General features: G+C 35.6%; 1 protein-coding gene and 1 pseudogene across 10 annotated transcripts in view; one reads left to right on the forward strand and one right to left on the reverse strand.

Annotated features, from left to right (window-relative positions):
• The window catches only part of SPIN1 (spindlin 1), a 60,703-nt gene that overhangs the window by 11,057 nt on the left and 25,124 nt on the right, over positions 1–24,522 (forward strand). For 6 of the 10 annotated variants that reach the window (XM_016135372.2, XM_016135353.2, XM_016135364.2 and 3 more), the window contains exon 2: positions 9,521–9,728. The exons of 3 other annotated variants lie outside the window; for them this stretch is intronic. In XM_016135372.2, the coding sequence (XP_015990858.1) occupies positions 9,677–9,728 (52 nt within the window). In that variant the 5' untranslated portion in view covers positions 9,521–9,676. Of the gene's footprint in view, positions 1–5,427; positions 5,509–9,520; positions 9,729–24,522 lie in introns of those variants that run through there. One more of the 10 variants, XM_016135348.2, reaches the window with a different exon arrangement.
• LOC118600816 lies at positions 15,625–15,744 on the reverse strand (annotated as a pseudogene).

Consider the following 24,522-nt stretch of genomic DNA (forward strand, 5'->3'; position numbering starts at 1 on the left):
CTAGTCAGTTTTCTTCTAAGAAGTTGAGAGAAGTTATTGAATTACATCTTCAGCTTCCATTATTTCTGTAAGAAGTAAACTGTCAGTTTAATCTTTGCCCATGAATGGAATCTCTCTTTTTTACTTCAGGCTTTTATGATTTTTGTCTTTGGTTTTCAACAGTTTTACTATAATATGTCTAGGTATATCTTGATATTTTGTGTTTCTAGGTCCAACCGAATCCGTGGTAATGTCTTTCATTCTTTTTGAGAAGTTTATAGACATTATTTTTTAACATATTTATGCTGCCATCTACCCCCACCCCCTCCTGAGAGTCCATTTAAATGTATGTTAGACCTTCCCAGTCTCTTACCCTCTCCATGCTTCATTCTGGATACTTTTCTTCTCATCTCTTTGCTTATTTTCAACTGGATTACCCTACCGTTAATCTCATCTGTTGAATTTATTATATATTTTTTACTTCTGGGGAATCAGATTCTTTAATAGTTTTCTGCTGAAGTCTTGTATTTTCTTCTCTCTTTGACTATAATACTTAGAACTATTTTATTTTTCATTTAATAATTTTATTTATTTATGTATCTTTTTCCCCAGCTTAATACCAGGCAGTCCTAAGGGTCTGCCTTTGTTTTTTTATTTGTTGTTTTTGCTAGTTTTTATTTTGTTTTCCTCGTGGGTTAGATTGCATGTGTGTACATGCAGTAGGTTACATTTTTTAAATTATTTGAAATAATTGGGGTTTAGGATGATATCCCTAGAGAGGATTTATGCTAGCTTCAGCCAGACATCTGAGGGAGTGGACAGTCTGTGATCATGTCAGTTCCGTTTTAGGGTACAGATGAGTTGTAGCTGGACTGCAATTCTTAGCTTGGCTAGAATTCCTCCAGCCTCATAAGAGCAATTTAGGATTCCAGCTCGTGTGACGTGGGTTCACCAGCCGTCTCCTTCCTTTGGAGGACCCTGGGTTCTGGTCTTTGGCCTCTCACCTTGCAAAGCTGTCAGTCTTTCAATTGTCCCTTAACACTTGGAAGTTCCTCTCAAGGGTAAAAGTGGTTCCAAATGTAGGATTTACTTCCCTAGCTTATGCCTTTGTCAGCGCTACTATTTTCAAGTTCTTTGATGCCTACAAGCATAGTCCATCTATACCAGTTGTTTGTTCTTTACATTGATGCCTGCAAAGTGGCATTTAAAGACTCATGAGGGATTCAGAGTTGCTTGTTTAGGGGTTTAGGTGGGGGTTGTGCCATGGACCTTTTGGAAGTCTGGTGAAACCTGTGGATGTTTTCTCAATGTTTGTAAATAAAATAAATAAAACACAAAAGAAATCAATTATATTTAGGTAGTTGTAAAAATATGAAAATTTTAATGTAATAATGACTTTCTTAATGTTAAGTGACAAGACTGTTAACATGCAGGTGAAAATACGTATTACGATAATAAAATGACAGTGTTTGATGTTTATTGAAAATACATTGACGTAGAGTCTGATTTATCTCTTTTCACATATTGATCAACAAATAATTGATGATAGGGAATACTAGAGGGTGTTGTAGATCTGTGTATTATTGCAGTGCAGTCCTGACACACTAGCGACTCAAAGTGAGGTCAGACTTCACAGGCTGAGGCACTTTCTGCCAACACAACTGCCCTCACTGCAAACACCAACTACAAGCTTGGGGGGGGCGGTTCCTAAGCAACTCACACTTCTGACAAACTGGCTACAAATTTGGGGTTCCCACAACCCTCTCAGGTTCAACAATTTATTAGAACTCACAGAACTCCAGAAAGTGCTGTACTGATGAATTGCAGTTTTATTATAGCAGAAAAGGATCCAAGTCAGGACCAGCCAAAAGAAGAAACATGTAGGGCAAGGTCTGGGAGGGCCAGAGAGCAGCTTCTAGTTCTCTCCCAGGAGTTGGGACCATCCCCTCCCACATGTAGATGCGTAACTGTGTGTGGAATTGGAGCGTTGTTGACCAGGGACACTTAACTCCAGCTCAAATATCCAGAGTTTTTATTGAGGTTACATTATATAAGCATGATTCATTGGCCATGAAGTTGAACTCAATCTCTAGTTTCCCTTCCTGGAGTTCAAAGCCCTAATCCTGTATCCTGTGGTTAGTCTTTCCGGTGTGGCCGGCCTCCATCCAGAGTCATCTTATTAACATAAACTACGGGTCGCCATCATGATTCACAAGGACACCTGTTACTGATGAAATCCAAGGATTTAAGGGTGCTTCCCAGGAGTTGGGACAAGGGCCAGCCAAACTCTTTGTTTTATAGCAGTCTCCAGTTCTGTTTTTAGTTTGTTTACTAATGACTTGATGGCTGGTCCACTCTGGCAGTGTCTGTTCTGTGATGGGCCTAGTAACTTAGAAGTAGTTGATGAGCTTAAAAGCTATTTTGAGAGCTGCAAAAAAAAAAAAAAAAAAAAAAAAAATTGCAATGTAAAAGATCTGTGATTTCTATTGTTGAGAAAGTAAGAGGTACTAGTAATAATATTGTGGTTTGTTGTGTCGACAAAACAATGTCCAAACCTATAGAAAACATTTTTAAGTGTTTATTCAAGCCAAGTGTGAGGACATGCCGGGAAACGAGATCTTACTGGTTGAGAAAATACTTAATAGAATGGCAGTTTTGCAGCTCATTTCATACATTAGAATCAAAGGAGAGGACATAAGGAAGGTTACATGAAATCCAATGGTGGTAGATTAAAAAGGCAGGAGAAAAAAAGGTGGGGAGGTCTCTAGGATTGTATAAAACCAAATGGAGATACCTATACTTTCATGTTGGTGGGTGCAGGATAGTTAACATTTAACATTTGAAGTAAATAGAGATGGCATATGGGCAAGAAGATAACAAGGAGTCTCAGATGCTCTCAAGTCTTAGGTGGTCTCATGAGCTGGTGCTGAAGGTTGTGCTCAGGGGTCTGGAAAAGAAAATTACTCTGCCATTTTATTTTATTTATTTTTATTTATTATTTTCTTTCTCTGCTATTTTAAAGGTATTTTATCCTAGATGCATAGGAAACAATGAACAGGCTTGCCTAAAGTAAAGATTGACCATTTACTAAGGAAGCTATAGGCCTGGAGCGTGAATACTTGCAATGACCTGCTCAGTTAGGAACTTAACAGAATATCCTGTGTGAGTACTTTGTGTCACTGAGCTTTTCAGGCCTGCCAGGTAGTCTCCTGAGTTTGTCAGGGTTTTATATAGCTCCCTTTTCGTTCACAGTTGCATGTATTTATGATGGAAAGAAGTGCTATATTTCCGATGAAGTTTAGGAAAATGAAGGTAGAATTTTCCCCCCATCCAAATTCATAGTACCTATGAATTTTGCTCATGTTTAAGAGCTCCTATATTACATTTGTGTTTAGATATTTAGTGATTTAGGCTGTTTAATAATTTTTTTTATATTTATATGAGTGAGGGCTCTGAAAGCCTTCAGATATTCACTTGGTAGGTATTACAGCTAAACACTGGATAATTAAAAATACTTTCTTTAGATTGAGTCCTTTATTTTAATCTTGAGGTTTTAGCCAAAGGGACAGCCTACACTGGAGGCCTCTAGGATATTGTCTTCAGGTGCTATCCATTGAAGCATTTGTGCTCGGACTTTCTAGTAAATTCTTTTAGATACTTCAGAAGGTTGAGCTGTGTTCAGTGCTTTTTCTTTACAGATTTACAAAATCTAAAACCACTGAAATAGGCATTTGAACATCTGCGTGTTCACCACCAGATCAGGAATTACAAATATTTTGCCATCTTTTCTTGATCTGTTTTTAAGAATAATAACTTTGAAGATAGGTTACATACTTTTGAGCACTTACTGTAAACCCATGTTGTTGCCACCAATTTTAAAGGTGGCTAAATGTGGCTACTCTCCTGCTGTTTTTTTCCCAAAAACTTTTAAAGTGAAATTTTCTATACATAGAAAAGTTGAAACTATATCTGTTATACCCATATACCTACCATTGACATTGATTTGCTAATGTTTTGCTGTAATAACATTTTTTGTTAAGCTCTTTGAAAGGTCCAGTAAGTTGCGTTAAAATACATATATTTTTCTTTTAACTCCAATATCACAATTCACATAGTTATTTCTTAATATTTAGGTACTACTCAGATTTTATCTAAATGTCCTTTTTCACATAGCTATTTGTGACAACACATTTCTCTCACCACGTTGAACTCTCTGTGAGGACAACTTTAATGCAACTTCTTGGCAGCCCATCTTCAACTTAAATTTGCTGTTTAACCATTAGTGTTCTTGTATACTTTTCCATTGGCGATCAAGGTGTCAAGACCTCTGGGATTTTAGCGTTTTTGCCTTAACGGTTTTAGAAAGTTGTTTTCCTTCTGTAAATAGACTATTAGACGATAGCCCCTGGCAGCAAATATTTTGATATGTAATTTCTATTTTGTTTACTACTATTTTTATATTTGAAATGTCAAAACACCATTTCTTAACCTTTTCGGTGGTAGAATGCAGTGGCATTGATTTTGTGGTACTCCTTTTATGGGAGCAGTCTGTGTGTTTATTTTTAAAATTGGAAATTTATCTCAGCAATGCTACTTTCAGTCTTTGTGACTGTACATGAGCTATTTTAACTTCTGTGCAGCGGTTTTTAAATTTCCAAAATAGACAGAGTATGTGTCCCTTGGTGGGTGTGAGGAGCCTGTGAGTTGATGCATGTATCACAGTGTGTGATATGCAGTGTGTGCTTTGGGACACATCTGTGAAGTAGTTTGTGAGAATCTTGTGATCTCTTTGAGATCATTACAGAAAGAGCATTTTGAGTTTTGAAACTCAAAATTCATGACTGTTGGGGAAGTTTTGGGGGACCAAGAGACCAAAGAAAGATGCTGACAATTCCAGCATTTCATCAAGAATTTATTAAGGGAACTTACAAGGAGGCGTGTCTTGGGATAAGACAGCATGGATATTCTTGCTGCATGGCAGTTGCTTAAGAATTATATAGGACGAGACAGGATGGGTAGGGGCACTGGTGCATAACCCACCCAAGATAAGGGGAAAATGCCTTACGAGCTTGCCCAAGGCCAGGGCAGTGGCCTGTTCCAGGAACCAGCATACCATGGATCATAGTTGAGGGATTTATCATACAGTTTCTGAGGGGATTTTAGCAATCTCTGTTCTGCCTTGGATCTAGCTTGAGGGTCCAGCAGCAGTCATGTCATGGAACAGTCTCTCTTCTACAGTGATGTATTTTAAAGATGATTTAGCAAAATTGCAAGGCTGGATAGTTAGCTATATTTAATAAAGAAGGACTTAGCAAAGGGAAATCAGGATCCTCCCATTTATTATGAAGCATTTCAAGTTATAATTAAAGTTAAAACAGTATGCTCTTCATCTAGATTCAAAAATTAATGTTTTGCAATTTTCGCTTTATTCTTTGTGTATCATTTTCTTTCTAGGAACCATTTGAAATTCACTGCAGACGTTATGACAGTCTACCTCTAGAAATTTCAGCATGCGTTTCCTAAGAATAAGTATGTTCTCATGCATAATCACAATGTAATTATTGTGCTTTTAAAGATTAACTATAATTCCATAATTTCATACACTATTTAACCCCTATTTAAATTTCCCATTTGTCTTAAATATCATCTATAGCCTTTTTTTTTCCAAACCACCCATTCAGGGTTTACTTATTGCATTTGATTGGTTGTCTCCTTTTAGTTACTTTTAATCAAGAGCAGTTATGTCTACCTTTTTTCTGATGATACTGACTTTTTGAAGAGTATTATGGGCCATTGGTCTTGTAGAAAATTCTCACTTGCTCCAGTATCACCTGTATTTTCTATAAACTGGAAAATAGGTTTAGAGAACCTAGCAGATGTAGAAAGAGCATTTTGGACAAGAACATTTTGTAAGTGATGTGTACTTAGTGCCACATCACATCATGAAGCCTGTAAAGTGTGGTTGTTCACTATTGGTGCTGCATTGTTAAGTCCCTCTTGCATAAAGCATCATTTATAATCTGGTAATCTGTGGGTGGTCCTGTGGTGCTGTGCAATATTCTCCATCAGCCTAATGGTTTTGGCAACTATTGGGGTCTCTTTGAATCCAAGATTCTCTCTCTCTTTTTATTTTTTTTTTTATGGCCTCGAAATTAAGCTTATTGACATTTGAAAAAAGTTTTGTAATTTCTGCTCTCCTAGAAATGAGATTTTGCTATCAGCTTTTAAGTCAAAAAAATTTTTTTTACCCTTCAGTTTATCTTATTACTAAATCACTTTAGTAGAACAACTTAAGGTAAAAATTGTATGTTTTTTTAAAAAATGAACAATTAAGTTTTGCTCTTTCCAGTCAAAAGAGAGTAAGATATTTTTTTTTTTTTTTTTTTTTTTGGAAAGCTCCAGTTCATCTCAATTTTCAAACATTATACTGGCAACCATTGAAGCAAAACAAAGCCAAGGTTTCATTAGTTAGCACTCTTCAGTGTTTTCCTTTCATTCAGTCTCTGTATGTTTCTTTCTCACCTTTTAGGAGTTGGGATAAGATTAGGCAGTTGGAAGTCTGTAGCCATGCTACCCTGAACAAGCCCGATCCTGTCTGATCTTAGTAGTTAAGGAGGGTTGGGCCTGGTTAGTACTTGGATGGGAGACCACCAAGGAAAACAGGTACTAGGCGTAAAAAAATCTTTTTAAAAAGGAGGAATATAAGCTGACAAAATCCTTGCAATCTGTGAGGTCAACCACAGGTTGCCTTGCTTAAAAAGTAACAAAATAAAAAGATTAGGTAGTTAGAATATTAATTGCAGTTTGGAAATGAGGAAGAACTTTCATTTAAAATTTTGCATTCTTATATTGTTCAAAAAAGCCCCTTGTGTCCTTCCCCCACTGCAACTCTTCAATTTCTATCTTACACTTTATACCAATGTGAAAATTTTAATAAAGTGGTAAGCAATAGAAAGTATTACCAAAAGTAAGCTTAACTTTCCAAATGAGAAGGATGCACACACACCCTTTAAAACATTGGTAGGCTAAGTTTTTCTTGTAATGGAATCAATGTAATTTATTAAGGTAGGCTACATTGAAATTTGTATAGATTAAAATAGTCCTCAATCTGTGAAGGAGCCATGTGAATGGAAGCAGAGAAAAGGAGCAAAATTTTGGGATATTGTTAAAGTTGTGATATACCACATTATTTATTGTATGTCAGTGGGAATATTTTACTGTTAAGAGAAATTGATATGGAAGACAGAATTAAGACAAGTGAAAGGGTTGAACTTAATCATAATTCATCTGTTACTGTAGCTGCAGAGCATAGCAATCAGTTGGTGAATTTGGTGGTGGGAAGGTGGGTACTCTCTTTTTTGCCTCTATTTTCCTAACAGATAAAATGTATTTGCTAAGATTGGGGTAGTGTTCTTGAATGCTTATTTGAGACACGAGATTATAAATTTGCAACTTAAGTTGTGGGTATGAGAGGCAGGGAGTTGGTTTAGCATTTTGTCACAAAAGTGACAGGAAGAGAAGGGAGAAAATGGAGAAAAGCAAGGGAGTCATTGTAGTGGTCGTCCAGGGAAGACAATGGGACAATGACAGAACGATTATCAAAGAATTGTTGGAGGAGGCCTTTATTATTGGTGGAGCTGTCAGAGGTGGTTTTGAGTGTGAGATGCTTGTAACAAAAATTCCAGAGGTATTGCAGTCATTGGTGATAAATGAGGTGGTGACCATAGAGATAGTTGGCTGGAGGGAGTTGATAATTTGAAGTGAGGATGTTGAAACCGAGGAAGCAGGTTGTTTGAAAGTATCTCATGTTGCCAAGAATGCAGTGATAGTGGCAAAAATAAGGAGATAACAGCAGATACCAAAGTCCTCAAAGTGTGTTCAGATGACAAGAGGATTAACAGAAAGATGACTGCAGCAAAAAGGGGCAGCTGCTGTTTCTAGTGCTGTGGCACATGCCTCCATGTGGGGGGTGTTCGAGTGGGAGAGATTGTGTATCTGTAGACAGTGGGGATTACACACAGCAGCATTGCAGAGAGCTGCTGGGCGGTGGGGACACTAGACAGACTTTGCTAAAGGCAAACTGCCTTCCAGCAGGCAATGGAGAGGTTTGGGCAGACAGGGAGGAGAGGTTAGGTAAGGATAGATTAGTGTGGGGAGAGTTGAATGAGAGAAGCTGAGATGTCTGGTGTTGAATAAGGTACAAGAATGTGAGTCTTGTACGGCTGTTGGTTGGACGCTTAGGGAAAGACGAGTGACCAGCCAGTTGTCCTGACAACATTGCCCTAGGCTGTCCCCTTAGGTTTTTCGGGCCATGTGGCAGGCTGCTGCAGCTTTTAGAAAGAACACTTGGGACCTTGCACGGGGAAGAGTTACCTCCAGAAAAGAGGCTACTCTCGTGTTTCTGTCAGTATTATTGCCACTTGAGACAGTATCTGTTTTATTTATCTGTGTATGCGCTGTCTCCTACCTGTGCTTCAAACAGTAGGCCCTCAGTGAATAGTCATTGAATGAATTATACAGTCCATTCATTTTTAAATCTATCTTACTTGAACAATAAAAGTTTTATATGGTCAAGAATTTTTACCAGTTGATTCCACTCTCCCTCATTAATTAGGCTTCTAAGTTATTTTAACTGTTTTGTTACATTTTAGTCTCTAGAAAATTGATTCATTATTGCCTTTAATTCTTAAACCTGTGAACACATGGTCACAAATTATAGATAGGAAGATCAATACATAAGAATGTAGTCATGTGGTTTAGTGAAATTTATTAGCGGATGTTGCTAGTGTTTTATGAGAATGTCTCCATATAATGTTTTACTCTTCAAACTGAAACTGGAACCAAATTTGGCTTAAATGATAACCTGCTTCTATAAAATGTCAACTTTTGCTTGAGTTCGAAGTTTCTTTGAGGCATGTCCAAAGTTACTAGATCTTTACCTCCGGTTTCTGGAAACTTGAGAGCAGAGGGAACCGTAAAGTCTTGTTGGCTATAATTGTTTCTCTTGCCCAAGGTTGCTGGCCTACTGACCTTCTGCTCTTCTGTGTTGAACTTGATTCCTGTGCGGTCCCCTTGCCAGCTTTTGTTTTTGTTTCACCTTTCCTTCTCTGGACCTCACATACCACCACCCCCATGTGAATGGCATCTTTGTGTCCCATTAAGGAGGTGGGCCATGTTAGTCTAAAACTTCTCTGACACCCCAATTTCTACTCTTTTTGACTTCTGGCAGCAAAGTGGGTCGAGATACAGTGGGGGAAGCTGGACTCTATATTGTGTTCCAGTTGACCTTTGAAGAACTTTGGGGTCTTGCAGATGCCCCAGACTTACTCATTGAAAGGACTAGGTTTTAGTGCCTCCTTTCCTCCCTGCCTCTGAGCCATCCTAGGCACCCAGGTCTGAGGAAAGAAAGTTAATTGCTTTTGGGCAGGGTGCATTTTGGTTAACATTCTATTTAAAATTTGATGTCACATTTGATGGCTTACTCGGATAATTTTGCTCTCATGATACTGTAGTAATGAACTATTGTTTCACTATTTTACAGAGTGCTTATGATTTCACGTATTTTTGCTGACCTTTTAAAAGAGGCACTTGGATGATGGATTAACAAGAACATTGAAATTCTGTGCAGTTTCAAATTGGAGCATATTGAATTTTCACCCTAGTTCAGCAGCTCTGCTGCTCACTTAAATACAGATGAATGAAGACCCCATTCGGGAAGACACCTGGCCAGCGGTCCAGAGCTGATGCAGGTAGGCAGTGCAGTTCTCTGCGTACCTTAGTGCAATAAACTGAAAACAGTTGTAAAATTGAGGAGTACTTTCATGCAAATTCCTAGTGGTTTTCTCTTAAAGCTTTGTGATGTACAGTATTTCATACACAGACATACAAAATACAGGTTTAGCTTTTTGAGGGTATGGGGTCATACTAATTTCTTTTCTTGTGGTCTCTCACCTACCAAGTTATAGGTGCCCACTAAATTTAGCAAGTGAATTGTAAATATCTAGCTAATAAGATTATAGTAAATGAAGCATTTGTTATTTTTTTTAAAGACGTGAAAGTGAAGTACCTAGATGAATATTAGATTTAGTAAGAGAATATTAATAGCAATTTTAAGGGAAAAAAGATAAACTTGCATTTTTTTTGTTATTACTCTGAAAGAACGTTATTGTAATGAAATGTATGGAAATGAATATTTAATAGAAATTATTTTCGTAGCACACAGCTAATATAACTAGAAGTTTAGACTTTGTATGATTTTTACCCACCCCTAAAACAAAGATAAATCTTACAGGCTACACTGTAAAATAGGTAAGTGATATTTTCTTTAGGACTTAGATTCTTCTCCATTTAAGAAGTACATTTCATGTTGAAAAAGTTTTGTCATAACATTTTAAGATTCTTTGATAAAAACAGAATTATTATTATTCTTATAGAAATGGTTGCTGTGTGATTTAAAACCATTTCTTATATTTATTAACTATGGCATTTGGAATTCCTTTGTAGAAAAGCTACAGGAATTCAGATCTTTACCCCATATCACATTTTGATTTTAGTTGCTCTTTTTTTAAATAATATTGGTGTAACTGTTGAGTATTTGTCAATAAGATTAACTTGGCAATAGTGATGACAGACTGAAGTAAGTATAAGTCACCTGAGAGTTTGTTTTTCAAATCTCAGCTCTCATCAGCTCTATCCACTCATTGGCTGTATAAATGGTGCATTTTGTATCTTCTCGAGCCTTGGTTTTTCTCATCTAAATGGAATGATAGGATATGTACTTGTTGGGGTTATTTGAGGAATGAATGAGCTTGTGTGTGTTAAGTGCATAGCTAGGTGCCTGGCACATTGTACCATTCATGATATTTTCTATTTCATGTTACTAGTTGAAAAATTGCTGTTGTTTTTTGTTGTTCACTGAAACCTCCCATGTTTCTGTCTCTTGGAATAGTAATTCATTTTCCAAAGTTCTTTTTATGCACACCACTCCAATTTCAACACTCTTGTTTTCGTCATTGATTTTGAAGTCATCCTCTTAGGAGGAGAGTCAGCTGATTAAAGTGTGGTATGGTATAAGTAACTAAAGGAGCTAAATCAAGAGATAAAACTATTTTTAAGAGAGCGATTGTTAATTCTAGCCAGCACCTTGATTTTGTATTCTCTTACTCTTATTTCTTAGAGCATATGGCATAGGGCTAAAGACAAAGTAGGTACTCTTTAAATTCTAGTGGGCCTGTTAGACTGTAAGGTCATAATCCTTTTTCATGGTTATGTGATAGATCCTACTTAGAAAGATCAACTCCTCATCAGTATGGTTTATAAAATTGTCTTACTTCTTCATCGTCTTGATGTAGACAAAGGCTCTCTTGCTTTTAAATCTCTATATCAGTAATGAATGTGCCTATTTACAAATAAAAAAAAATTCACTATAAAAGGTATTTTTTTCCCTTATGAAACAGGAAACTCAGGTAGCATTCCAAAGTTGATATGGTGGCTCAGCTCTGCCGTTAGGGTAGTGCCATCTTAAAGGTTAAAGCTGGGGCTTCAGTGGGTCCATCTCCTATGTGTCTCTCTAGGTGGGCCTTCTGGGTGGCTGGGCTTCTTACACGGAGGCTTCCAGAGGGAGTTTCCCAAGAGAAACAGGCACAGCTGTATGATCTCTTCTGTCAGAGCTTTAGAAGTCTTACAGGTTCACTTCTGCTGTATTCTGCTCTTTGAGGCAGTCACAGTGTCCTCCCAGGTTTAAGGGAGGGAGAGTATGCTATGCTGAATGGAAGGAGTGTCAAAGAATTTAAAACTGCCACCTTGGTAATAGATTGGGTAGGCAGGTCCCAGCATCTGACACTGTTTGATATGTTGTGCGAGTGATTACTAAAGATTTAAAAATTGATTTTTACGTCCTTTCAATGTGTCTAGTTCAACATATTAGGGATTTCTCTTTTAAAAATGTGCTTATATAATTTGTTAGAATTTAATTGGTTACTAAAGTAATAGTTTCTATGTACTTAATGACATTGGTCAGCAAGTCTTATTATGGTATAACTTCTATTTTTTCCCTAGAGTTAGCTTCCATTTTTACTACTTTACCAAAGGCTTCAGGTTTTTTTTCTTCCTTTTATGACATACTTTAATCAGACTGATAGGTATGGGGAATGGTAGTAATAGATAACCATGAACCTAACACTCAGATATAACAACTATTTAATTCAAATATTTTAAAGCCTTGGTTTTATTTTTATCAAATTAATAAAAACTCACAGTCGAAAATGTCAAGTAGTGTCAAAGACTTAGAGTAAAAAGTAGTAGGCACTCCATTCATTGATTTTTTTTTTAATTTTTTTTATTTTTAACCTTAAAATTTATAAACCGCGTTAGTACATAGCTTTCTCTTTTGGACAATTTTTAGATATTATGTGTTGATATATGTTGAGGATTTTGGCATTTTTTTATATAACTTCTCCCTCTCCCATTAGCTTTCTAGTAAAGATTTTGGCTAAAATTATGTTTATTGTTTGTTATAATTACTATATAAATACTGAATACTTTTGAACCAAGTAATACAGTATAATTACTTTTTTCTTTGTACACTTGACTTAGTGATTGCTTTCTTTTTTTTTATACTTATTTAAATTTCTTTGCAACTTGAAGTCTCTTAAATCCTCCCAACAGCTTTATAAAACTTCTTTCAGTGTAATTTCCTGCACATCAGATGTGATAGAAAATCCATCTCTCTGATTTCTTGAGTTTTTCTAGTGCCTTCCGTCCTTTTCTGATCTGTGTGGATTGCTTTCTCTACCTGCTGCAACATCATCACCCTGGAATTCCTTTTTCTTGCATATTGGATTCTCCTTGTTTCCTGAATGCTAGGCCTTTCCTTTTTTGGTATGGACTCCTGTACATCTTCAAAATGTCCAGGAGTAGGCAGTGAATGAGTTGATTATTAAAGCTGCAAGTAGAACATATGCCAATTCATTCATATTGTTTACTTTTCTGCATGCTCAAAATTGTCTCTAAATTTTTCAGAAATGCACATAAAAGGTGAGTTTTTTTATTGAGACTTTGTGTTCACATTGTCTTTATTTTACTCTCATGCTCAGTCTTTGGTGGGGTAAAAGATTCTAGGTTGGAAATTACTTTTCATTTATAATTTTCCAGGCTCCATTTATTGTCTTTCAGATCCCAGTGTTGCTGTTTGGGGAAGTTGGATGCCATTTTCATTTTTGAATCTTTGTTCAGTGGTTTTTCCCTCTTTAGGAACTTGGAATAGTGTTTTTATGTGTTCTGAAACTTTACGACAGCATATGTTAGTGTAGGTCTTTTTCATTTATTATTTTAAGCTTTTCAGTCTTTGGATTTATCATTTATATGAAATTCTTTGTTACTCCTTTGATTGTCTTTCATTTCCTCTTTTCTCTCTGGAATACATGCTACTTAGATTGTTATGCCTCTTAGGTCAATTTTTTTTTTTTTTAACTTCATTTCTATCTTTCTAGTCTCTGAGGGAGTTACTGTATTTTCCAATCTTGTAAAAAAATTTTAATAAGCATTTTAAATTTCTAGCAACTTTTTTTGTTCTTGTTTATTTCACGGATGCAAGTAACCAATACTATTGAGGCTAAAAGCTGTATTTCCAAAAAGCCTTTCTTGAATTAGCTGGTCGTCTTATGTGTGTCTTTGTTTCTCTTTGCTTTTAGTCTCTGTGTTTCATCTGGAGGTTTTCCTTGAGTCTCCTGTGATCTGAGGCAGATATTCCCTACCAAGCAAGGCACAGAAAATTTGATTGGAAGCTGTGTGTGTCAAAGTGGGCCTTGTTGTCTGGTGGAATTCACTTACATTATTGAGACCTCCAGGTGTCAGTATTTGTGGCTGTTTTTTCTAGAGATTAGATTTCAGGTTTCCTGGTTATATGGTGAGAATATGCATCATCTTTCAGATTTCTTGATTTCTCCCTTAAATTTATAAAGTCATACTCCTCCTTTACTTTCTGTTGAAGTGGCATCCCCAGAGACCACTGCTGTTCATTTAAAGCTGGGCTTATTAAATTTGCTGAGTGTCACCTTGACAAGTTTTTCAGGGAAATTTCACAACAGGAAGAGGTGCTCATAGGGGAGGAATGAGTGAATTGATAGAGTTGGAGGCAGTTAGTGTGGTGTGTAGGGGCATTACTGAGTGTTTTCTAATCCACATGAGTTGCTGGAACAGACCTTTGTCTTAATTTTGGAACATCTGAGTTCACACCAAGTTAAAAGTTGATTATTTTGGAACGTGTCTGAATGAGCTTCTGTTAGAACAGTTAAGAGTATGTAGTTTTTCTTGCCCATCATGGTTTAGGATAGCTTAAATAACTTGTGAGTCATAGAACAGTTTATTTTGTAAATACAGCTCTATTTCTTCAATCAACAAATAGATGTAGCTGCGTAGTAAAGAATCTTGTTCTATTTTCCATTGGAAAATCTGTGATGTTCAGATGGGTGATGTAACCCACTTTTGATGACAGACTGGCATCAGTGCCCAGTGAATATACACACATGTACTTACTCTTCTGTTACTTGTGTTTTCAGCTTAATGGTGTGTGTTGTTGACCACTCCTTAGTAGTATACAGAGATCTTTCTCATGCCTCTTTACAGCTGCATAGGATGCCATTGTGTGCATCTACCGTATTAGTTCAGTAGTCAGTTATTTGGACATTTGGGTTGTTTCAACTTTTCTGCTATTAGAAATAATAGCTACAATTTGTGGATTAGTCTGTATGTCTTGCCAGTGTGTCATTGGAATAGAGTTCTAGCAGTAGAACTGAGTCATTTTAAATGCCCATGTAATTGTGTGACATACCACTAGATGCCCCTCTGTGGGCTGTGTGCCATTTTTCATTTCTATTAGCAAGCACTGTGTAAGTGTTTGTTTTTTTCCACAGTCTTGCCAGAGTAGTATGTTGTCATCTGTGTGGATTTTTGTCCAACCGATGGGTGAGAAATGGTATATCTGTAGTTAAATGTGAAGTTGAATGTCCTGTCTTGTAATGGCTTCTTTGGCCTTCCTTTTTTCTGTCCTTATCTCACCTATTTTTTTTCTCTACTTTCAGAAGCTCTTTTTAAAAATGTCAGGATATTAACCTTTGTGGTATGAGTAATTTATCTCCCTACTGTCGGGTGTCAGCTTCTTGGAGACAGTCCTTGAGTTCCTGGTCTCTTGCTCCATCTGTATGAGTCTCCATCTGACTTCGCAGAAATTTGTTGGACTTCTATACTCCTGAGTATATCTGGTTTCTTGGCTCCTGTGTGTTTATGAAGCTTTTCTCTCTTGTTTTCTGAAGAATATCCTTCAGTAACTTAGAGAAGATTGTGTGGCATGTAAATTCTGCGCCCATAGTGAGTGTAAATGTCAGCTGGTAATTTAGCTGGATACAAGCTTCAAAATAATTTTAACTCAGCTTTGAAGGCATTGCTTATCTCGTCTAGCCCAGTGTTAATGGTGGAAGAATAAATCTTGAACCTCTTCATTTTTCTAAAGGATTTTTAAAAATACATTTCACCATTCATTCATTCATTCATTTTTAGACGAGGCAGCCTTTGGTTAACTTCACAGATTGTACGGACCTTGTTAATTTACAATTTCTTATTTACTTATTTAGATTTTTTTTTTTTTTGCGCCTACACCCCCTGGTTTTCCTAGGTGGTCTCCCATCCAAGTACTAACCAGGCCCCAAACCTACTTAGCTTCTGAGATCAGATGGGATCGGGCATGTTCAGGGTTGCATGGCTATAGATGCATTTTATTTTTTTCAGAGCAGTTTTAAGTTCAGAGCAATTGAGCAGAGGGTACAACAATTTCTCATATACTCCCTTCCTTTCTTTACCCTCCCCATTAGCAGAGTTCCATATCAGATTGTACATTTGTTAGAATTGATGAACCTACACTAACACATCATCATCACTCAGAGTCCATATTTTACCTTAGGGTTTACTCTTTGTGTTATACATTCTCTGGGTTTTGACAAATGCTTAATGATATGTATCTACCATTATAGTATTATTCAGAGTAGTTTCACTGTCCTAAAAATCCCTGTGTTCCCATTATTCATCCCTACCTTTCCCTTAATCCCTGACAACCACTGACTTTTTTTCATTTTCAATTACAGTTGACATTCAATATTATATTACTCTCATGTACGGCATAGTAGTTAGACATTTATATAACTTACAAAGTGATTCCTTCTCATAAGTCTAGTACGCTGTTAGCAACAGAGTTCTTACCATATTATTGATTGTATTTTTTATACTATACTTTACATCCCTGTGACTGTTCTGTAACTGCCAATTTGTATTTCTTAATCCCTTCAACCGCTGACTTTTTATTGTCTTCATAGTTTTGCCTTTTCCAAAGTATCATATTTAGACTCATACAGTAAGTAGCCTTATCAGATTTGCTTCTCTTTTGGTATGTGAGGTTTCTCAATGTTTTTTTGTGGCTTGATAGCTCATTTCTTTTTAGTATTGAATGATTTTTACTGTCTGCACCTAGTGCAGTTTATTACCCAGTTACATACTGAAGGATGTCTTGGTTGCTTCTAAGTTTTGGTGATTATGCATAAAGTTGCTATAAACATCTGTGTTCTTGTGTTTGTGTGAATATGTTTTTAAGTCCTTTGTGTAAATCCCAAGGAGCATAATTGTTGGATCATATAGTAAGAGTATGTTTAGTTTTATAAGAAACTGCTAAATTTGAATTCCCCCTGCGGTGAGTGAGAGTTCCAGTTGCTCTACATCTTTTCTAACATTTGGTATTGTCAGTATTTTGGATTTTCACTGTTCTAATAGGTGTGTGTAGTGGTGTCTCATTGTTTTGAGTTTGCATTTCCTTGATGACATATCATGGGAAGCATCCTTTCACATGCTTATTTGCCATCTTTATATCTTCTTTAGTGAGGTGTCTGTTAAAGTATTTGGTTCATTTTTAATCAGTTTTCTTATTGCTGAATTTGTGTATTTTAGATAAGTCCTTTTTTAGATTTCTTTTGCAGATGTTCTCTTAGTCTGTGGCTTATCTTCTTATTCACTTGACAGTGTCTTTCACAAAGCAGTTTTTCCATTGCAGTTAAGTCCCACTTCTCAAGGATTTCTTTGATAACTATGCCTTTCACGTATCTAGAAATTACTCAATGTAACCAAGATGTTCTAGATTTTCTCCTATGTTGTCTTTCAGGAATTTTATAGTTTTGCATTTTACATTTAGGCCTATGATTTCGAGTTAGTTTTTGTGAAGGATGTAAAGTCTTCGTAAATCCTCCCCCCCCCCTTTTTTTAACCTGTGCTATCCTGTTCCAGCACCATTTTGTTGAAAAGACATTCTTTGTTGCATGTCTTTGCTCCTTTGTCAAAGACCAGGTGACTGTATTTGTGGGGGTCCTTTTATGGACTCTGTTCTGTTTCATTGATCTGTTTGTCAACTCTTTCACCAGTACTACATTTCTGTGATTAGTATATAGCTTTATACTAAGTCTTGAAGTCTGGTAGTGTCAGCCCTCTGATTTTTTTCTACTTCAGTGTTCCCTTGGCTATACCTTAGTCACAAAATAACTTCCTAGGATTTTCACTTGGGATTGCATTGATTCTCTAGATCAAGTTGGGAAGCACTAATGTCTTGACAGTATTGCCTTTCTATGAATGAACATGGACTATCTATATTCTTTGATTTCTTTCATCTGTTTTGGAGATTATGTCATATATATCTTGCATATATTGGTCCTTCAGTGATGTCACCTCTTTCATTTCTCATTTTAGTGTGATGTGTCTTCTCTCTTTATCTTAGTCGAGCTAGAGATTTATCAATTTTGATCTTTTCAAAGAAATAGCTTTTGATTTTGTTGATTTTTCTCTTGATTTCCAGTTTTAAATTTTATTGATTTCTAGTTTGTATAACTGTCTTTCTTTGCTTGCTTTGCATTTAATTTGTCCTTTTTCTTGCTCCTAAGGTGGAAGCTTAGATTTTAAAATTTTAGTTTGTTCCTATTTTCCAGCATATGCATTCAGTACTATAAATTTCCCTTAAAGCACTGCTTTGTCTGCATTCCACAGATTATTGTAGGTTGTATTTTCATTTTCATTTAGTTCAAGATGTTTTTTAATTTGTCTTGAAATTTCTTCTTTGAACCATGTATTGGGAGATACGTTGTTTAATCTCCCAAGTAGTTTGGGGTTTTCTAGCTATTTTTCTGTCCCTGAATCCAGTTTAATTCCATTGGGTATGAGAACATATGTAGTATGATTTCTGTTTTTTTTGAATTTGCTAAGGTGTGTCTTACGGTCCAGATTGTCTCTTCGGTGAATGCTCCTGGGGAGCTTGAGAAGAAGGTATATTTTGCTGTTCTTGGATGAAATAGTTGATAGCTGTCAGTTATATCCAGTTGATTGATAGTACTGTTCATTTGAACTATGTCCTTACTGATTTTTCTGCTTATTAGATCTGTTTCTGATTGACTGGTATGGGAGTCTTCAACTCTATGATAAGTGGATTCAGCTATTTCTCCTTGTAGTTCTGTTAGTTTTGGCTCCTGTAGTTTGATCCTCTGTTGTTAGGTGTGTATACATTAAAGATTATTATATTTTAGTGGAGAAATAGCATTTTCGTCATACTGGAATGCCTCTTTAATCCCCACTATTTTGGAATCTTTGGAATCCTTGTTTTGGAATCTCTCTCTGAAATTAATATAGCTATTTCCTCTCTTGATCCTTGATAGCATGGTATGTCTTTTTCTGTTTCTTTTAATCTAAATGTATCTTCAAAGTGGATTACTTGTAGTTGGAATATAGCATGGTCTTGTTTTTGATGGGCTGTGACAATCTGCCTTTTTAAAAATCTTTTTATTGGTGTGTTTAGACCATTGGCATTTAAGGTGATTGTTGGATTAGTATTTGCCATATCATTTACTGTTTTCTATTCCTTGCCATTGTTCCTTCCAATTTTTGTCTAACATTCTTTCTGCCTTTTACGATTTTAATAGAGCATTTTACGTGATTCCATTTTTTTCCCTCTTTTCTTAGTGTATCAGTTACAGTTGAACCTTGAACAACATGGGTTTGAAGTCTGCAGGTTCACATTATACATGGATTTCTTTTTCATTAAATACTGTACATGTATTTTCTCTTATGATTTTCTTAATATTTTTTCTAGTTTAGTGTAACAATAAAGAATATAATACTTGTAACAAAAAAATGTGTTAATCAGCTTTGTTATCAGTAAGGCTTCCCATCAACAGTAGGCAGTTAGTAGTTAAGTTTTTCACTGAGTTGGGGTTTGGTTCTCCTAACCCCAGTGTTGTCCAACCAAGGGTCAATTGTATGCTTTCAAAAACTTTTTTTAGCCCCACAGTTTGCAATACACATTTACAACTATTTAAAGCTCACTTTAAAATAACACTGGTAGTGCTTCCTTCACTCATAGTGAGAATACTTTATAATGCAAAGTATTCTAATTCCTTCTTCAGTCCTGCATTTACTAATATTAGTCTGAACAAAATGTTATTAGTTCATTAAAACTAAGAAAAACAGTTTAACTTCACTTATTCTATATTTTGGCTGTCATAAATAATGCGGCAATGAACACAGGGTGCATATATTTCTTCAAATTAGTGTTTTGCATTTCTTCAGATAAATACTCAAAAGTGGGATTGCTGGGTCATATGGTAGTACTATTTTTAAGTTTTTGATGAACCTTAATACTGTTTTCCATAGTGGCTGCATCAGTTTGCAGTCTCTCCAACAGTCCACAAGGGTTCCCATTTCTCCACATCCTTGCCAACACTTGTTTGTTGGTTTATTGATGATAGCCATTCTAACAGGTGTGAGTTGACATCTCATTGTGATTTGTTTTGCATTTCTCTGATTTTAGTGATGTTGAAAAAGCATCCTTTTATATATGTTGGCCATCTTGTATGTCCTCTTTGGAGAAATGTCTGTTCAGGTCCTCAGTCTATTTTTTAAATCAGACTTTTTTTTTTTTTTTTTTTTTTTTGGTGTTAAGTTATATGAGTTCTTTATATATTTTTGGATACTAACCCGTTATTGGATGTATCATTTGCAAATATGTTTTCTCATTCAGTAGGTTGTCTTTTTTTTTTTTTTTGATGAGTTTCTTCACTATGCAAAAACTTTTTAGTTTTTTTTTTCTTTTGTTTTCCTTGCCTGAGGAAACATATCCAAAAAAATATTGCTAAGAACAATGCCAAAGACTTTACTGCCTATGTTTTCTTCTAGGAGTTTTATGGTTTCAGTTCTTAACATTTAAGTATTTAATCCATTTTGAGTTTGTTTGTATGTGTTGTAAGAAAGTTTCATTTTTTTGCATGTATCTGTCCAGTTTTTCCAACACCATATATTTAAGAAACTGTCCTTTTTAGCCCATTGCATATTCTTGCCTCCTTTGTCATTGATTAATGACCATAGAGGTGTTGGTTTATTTCCGGGCTCTCCATTCTGTTCCACTGATCTGTGTGTCTTTTTATGCCAGTTCCATCCTGTTGTGGTATTATAGCCTTGTAGTATATATAGTTTGATGTCAGGAGTGTGATACTTCCAACATTTTTCTTCTTTTTCCAGATCGTTTTGGATTTTCAGGGTCTTTTGTGGTTCCATATAAATATTAGGATTATTTGTTCTAGTTCTGTGAAATATATGCCAGTGGTATTTTTATAGGGATTTCACTGAATCTGTTAGATTGCTTTGGGGTAGTATGGACATTTTAATGATGTTAATTCTTCCTGTATATGAGCATGGTATATCCATTTATTTGTATCATCTTAATTTTCTTTCTTCGGTATCTTACAGTTTTCTGAATATAAGTCTTTTACCTCCTTGGTTAAATTTATTCCTCGTTTTTCTTTTTGATGCAATTGCAAATGGGATTGTTTTCTTAATTTCTCCTTCTAAGAGTTCATTATTGGTGTATAAAAAGGCAACCAATTTTTGAATATTAATTTTATATCCTGCTACCTTACTGAACTTACTCTAATAGTTTTTTTTTGTTTTAGTGGCTTCTTTAGGTTTTGCTATATATAGAGTATCATGTCATCTGCAAATAATGCCAGTTTTACTTATCCCTTTCCAATTTAGATGCATTTTATTTCTTAACCTAATTGCCGTGGCTAGGACTTCCAATACTATGTTGAATAAAAGTGGTGAAAGTGGATGTCTTGTCTTGTCCTTGATCTTAACTGAAAAGCTTTCGGCTTTCCACTCTTGACTATGATGTTAGCTGTGGGTTTGTCATATATGGTCTTTATTATATTGAGCTTTGTTCCCTTTATTCCAACTTTGCTGAGCGTTTTGATCATAAATGGATGTTGGATTTTGTCAGATGTATTTTCTGTATATGGTTGGCATGATCATATGATTTATCCTTCATTTTGTTTATGTGGTGTATCAATCACATTAATTGATTCATGGATATTGAATGAATCAAATAACAGCCTGGGAATGATTATGCTGTACAGTATTTTTAATGTATTGCTGAATTCGGTTTGCTAATATTTGTTGAGGGATTGGCCTATAAATTTTTTTTTTTGGTAGTATCTTTGGTTTTGATATTAAGGTAATGTTGGTCTCATGAAGTGAGTTTGGGAGGCTTCCTTCATCTTTTAATTTTTTTTTTAATAGTTTGAGAAGGATAGGTGTTTTCTGAATGTTTGGTAAAATTCACCTGTGAAGACAGCTGGTCCAGGACTTTTGTTTGTTGAAAGTTTGTTTGTTTTATTACTGATTCACTTTTATTGGTGGTTATCGGTCTGTTCAGATTTCATTTGTTCATTCAGTCTTGGAAGATTATATGTTTCTAGGAATTTATTTTTTCCACATTGTCCAGTTTGTTGGTTTATAATTGTTCATGGCATTTTTTTAATAATCCTTCGTATTTCTTTGATGTCACTTGTCTCTTTTTTATATCTGATTTTATTTGAGTCTTTTTTTTTCATCGATGTGTCATTACAGGTTTATCAATTTTGTTTATCTTTTCAAAGAACCAGCTTTTGATTTTAATCTTTTGTATTGTTTTTTTAGCCTATTTCTTTTATTTCTGCTCTGATCTTTATTCCTTTCTTCTGTTTTGGGCTTTGCTTGCTGTTCTTCCCCTCCCCCCGCCGTCCCCCACCCCATTCGTTTTATAGTTCCTTTTTAAGGTTAGATTGTATATTTGAGATTTTTCTTGTTGAGGTAGGCCTGTACTGCTGTGAATTTCCTTAGAACTGCTTTGGCCGTGTCCTGTAGATTTTTGGGTCATTGTGTTTTCATTTTCATTTATCTCAAGGTATCTTTTGATTTCTTCCTTAATCTCATTGTTAATCCATTCATTGCTTAGTAGCATGTTATTTAGCATGTGTTTGTGAGTTTTTCAGTTTCTCTCTTGTAATTACCGCAAGTGTCATATTGTGATTAGAAATGAAGCTTGATGATGATTTCAATCTAATTAGATTTATTGAGACTTGTTTTGTGCCCTGTGTGGTCTGTCTTGGAAAATGTTTCATGTGTATTTGAAAAGAAAGCATATTCTACTGCTTTGGGATGGAATGTTCATATTTAGGTGCTCCTGTGTTGGGTGTGTTGATGTTTACAAGAATTATATCTTGTTGGATTGTTCACTTTATTATGAAATTTTCTTCTTGGGATCATGTAAGCCTTTTTTTTAAAGTCTGTTTTGTCTACTATATATCTTGCTACCCCAGCTTTTTTTCTTCCAACTTCTTTTTGCATGAAATATCTTTCTTTATCCATTTACTTTTTGTCTGTGTCTGTTTTTTGATCTGAAGTGAGCCTCTTTTAGGTAGTATATGTACTGGTCTTGTTTTTTTATACGTTCAGCTACCCTCTCTTTTGATTGGAGCATTTAGTTTATTTATATTTCAAGTAATTATTGAAAGTTATGTAGTTATTACTATTGTTTTCTGATTGTTTTTGTAGGTCTCTGTTCCTTTCTTATTCTTTTGCTCTCTTGTATGTACATGGCTTTCTATAGTGTTGTGTTTGGATTCTTTTTTCTTTATTTCTTTTTAACTGTTGTGTATATTTGGTTTATGGTTACCATGTGCTTCAGATATGCCAAGCTATGTTTATAGCAGTCTCTTTAAAGTTGATGGTCATTGTAAATTCAAACACATTTTTTTCACCCTGTGAACGTTTTGTTTCGTTTTAATTTTTACTTATTTCTCAGGTGTGTGTTTATCTTGTAATTTATTGTTGTAATTACCCATGATCTTTCTTCTTTTGTCTTTCAACCTTTGTACTAGTTTTATAGTTTGTTGATGTACTGTTTTCACTAAGTGTTTGCCTTAGAAATTTTTTCTTTTTCATATTTTCTTATTCCAATGTTTGGTCTTTTCTAAAGAAGTCTCTTTAATGTTTTTTGTAATACCAGTTTGTCATGAACTCCTTTTGTTTCCTGTTTTGTTTTGTCTTGTCTGGGGAACTCTTCTTTTGTTCTGAATGATAGCCTTGCTGGGTAACAGTGCGTGTAGGTCTTTGTCTTATATCACTTTGAATATTTTGTGCCATTTCCTAAGGCCTGCAAAGTTTCTGTTGAAAAATTACCTTATAGTTTAATGGGAGTTCCCTTGTATGTAACTAACTGCTTTTCTCCTGCTGCTTTTAAGATTCTCTCTTTGTCTTAACCTTTGGCGTTTTGATTATCATGTGGTGTGGTGTGGGCCTCTGGATTAATGTTATTTGGGACTCTGCACTTTCAGGTCTCATATGTCTTAGTTCCTTCACCAGGGTAAGGAAGTTTTCTTTCGTTATTTCTTCAAACAGTTTTTTTAATCCCTTCTTGCTTCTCCTTCTGGGACCCATGTGATGCAAATGTTGGTACATATGATGTTCTTCCAGAAGTTCCTTAAACTGTCCTCATTTTTAAAATTTTTGTTTCTTTTTGCTGTTTTGATTGGGTGTTTTCTGCTACCTTGTCTTCCATATTGCTGATTGATCCTCTCCATCTGATCTGTTATTGAGTCTCTTTAATGTATTCTTTTAGTTATTGTATTCATCATTTCTGATTCTTTGTTTTTCTGTCTCGATTTTTACATTTCCTGTCTGTTGAAGTTCACATTCATCTATTCTTCATCTAAGTTCATTTGCATTCTTATAACCACTGTTTTAAAGTCTGTATCTGGTAGATTGCTTGTCTACATTTTGTTTAGTTCTTTTTCGGGAGTTTTGTTCTGTTCTTTTACTTGAAATATGTTTCTTTTTTGTTTTCTCATTTTGGCTGACTCTTTTGTTTCTGTGTAGTAGGTAGATCTGCCATGTTTCCCAATTTTGGTAGAGTGACCTTATTTAAATGTCTTTTTTGAGGCCTAATGGCACGGTCTTCCTGGTCACCTGAGCCTTATGCTTCACATTGTCAGTCATGTGGGTCGGGCCTCGATCTCACTTGGCATGTCACTGGGTGGGATTGACCCTAGCCTGGCTGGCTATGAGGACTGGCTGTGACTATAGCTATTGTGAGGACAATGACTCCATGTAGCGGGACTTACTATAGTGTGGCTGTGGTGCCAGCTGAGTCTG

This window comes from Rousettus aegyptiacus, unplaced genomic scaffold (assembly GCF_014176215.1).
Source record: "Rousettus aegyptiacus isolate mRouAeg1 unplaced genomic scaffold, mRouAeg1.p scaffold_m13_p_3, whole genome shotgun sequence".
NCBI lineage: Eukaryota > Metazoa > Chordata > Mammalia > Chiroptera > Pteropodidae > Rousettus > Rousettus aegyptiacus.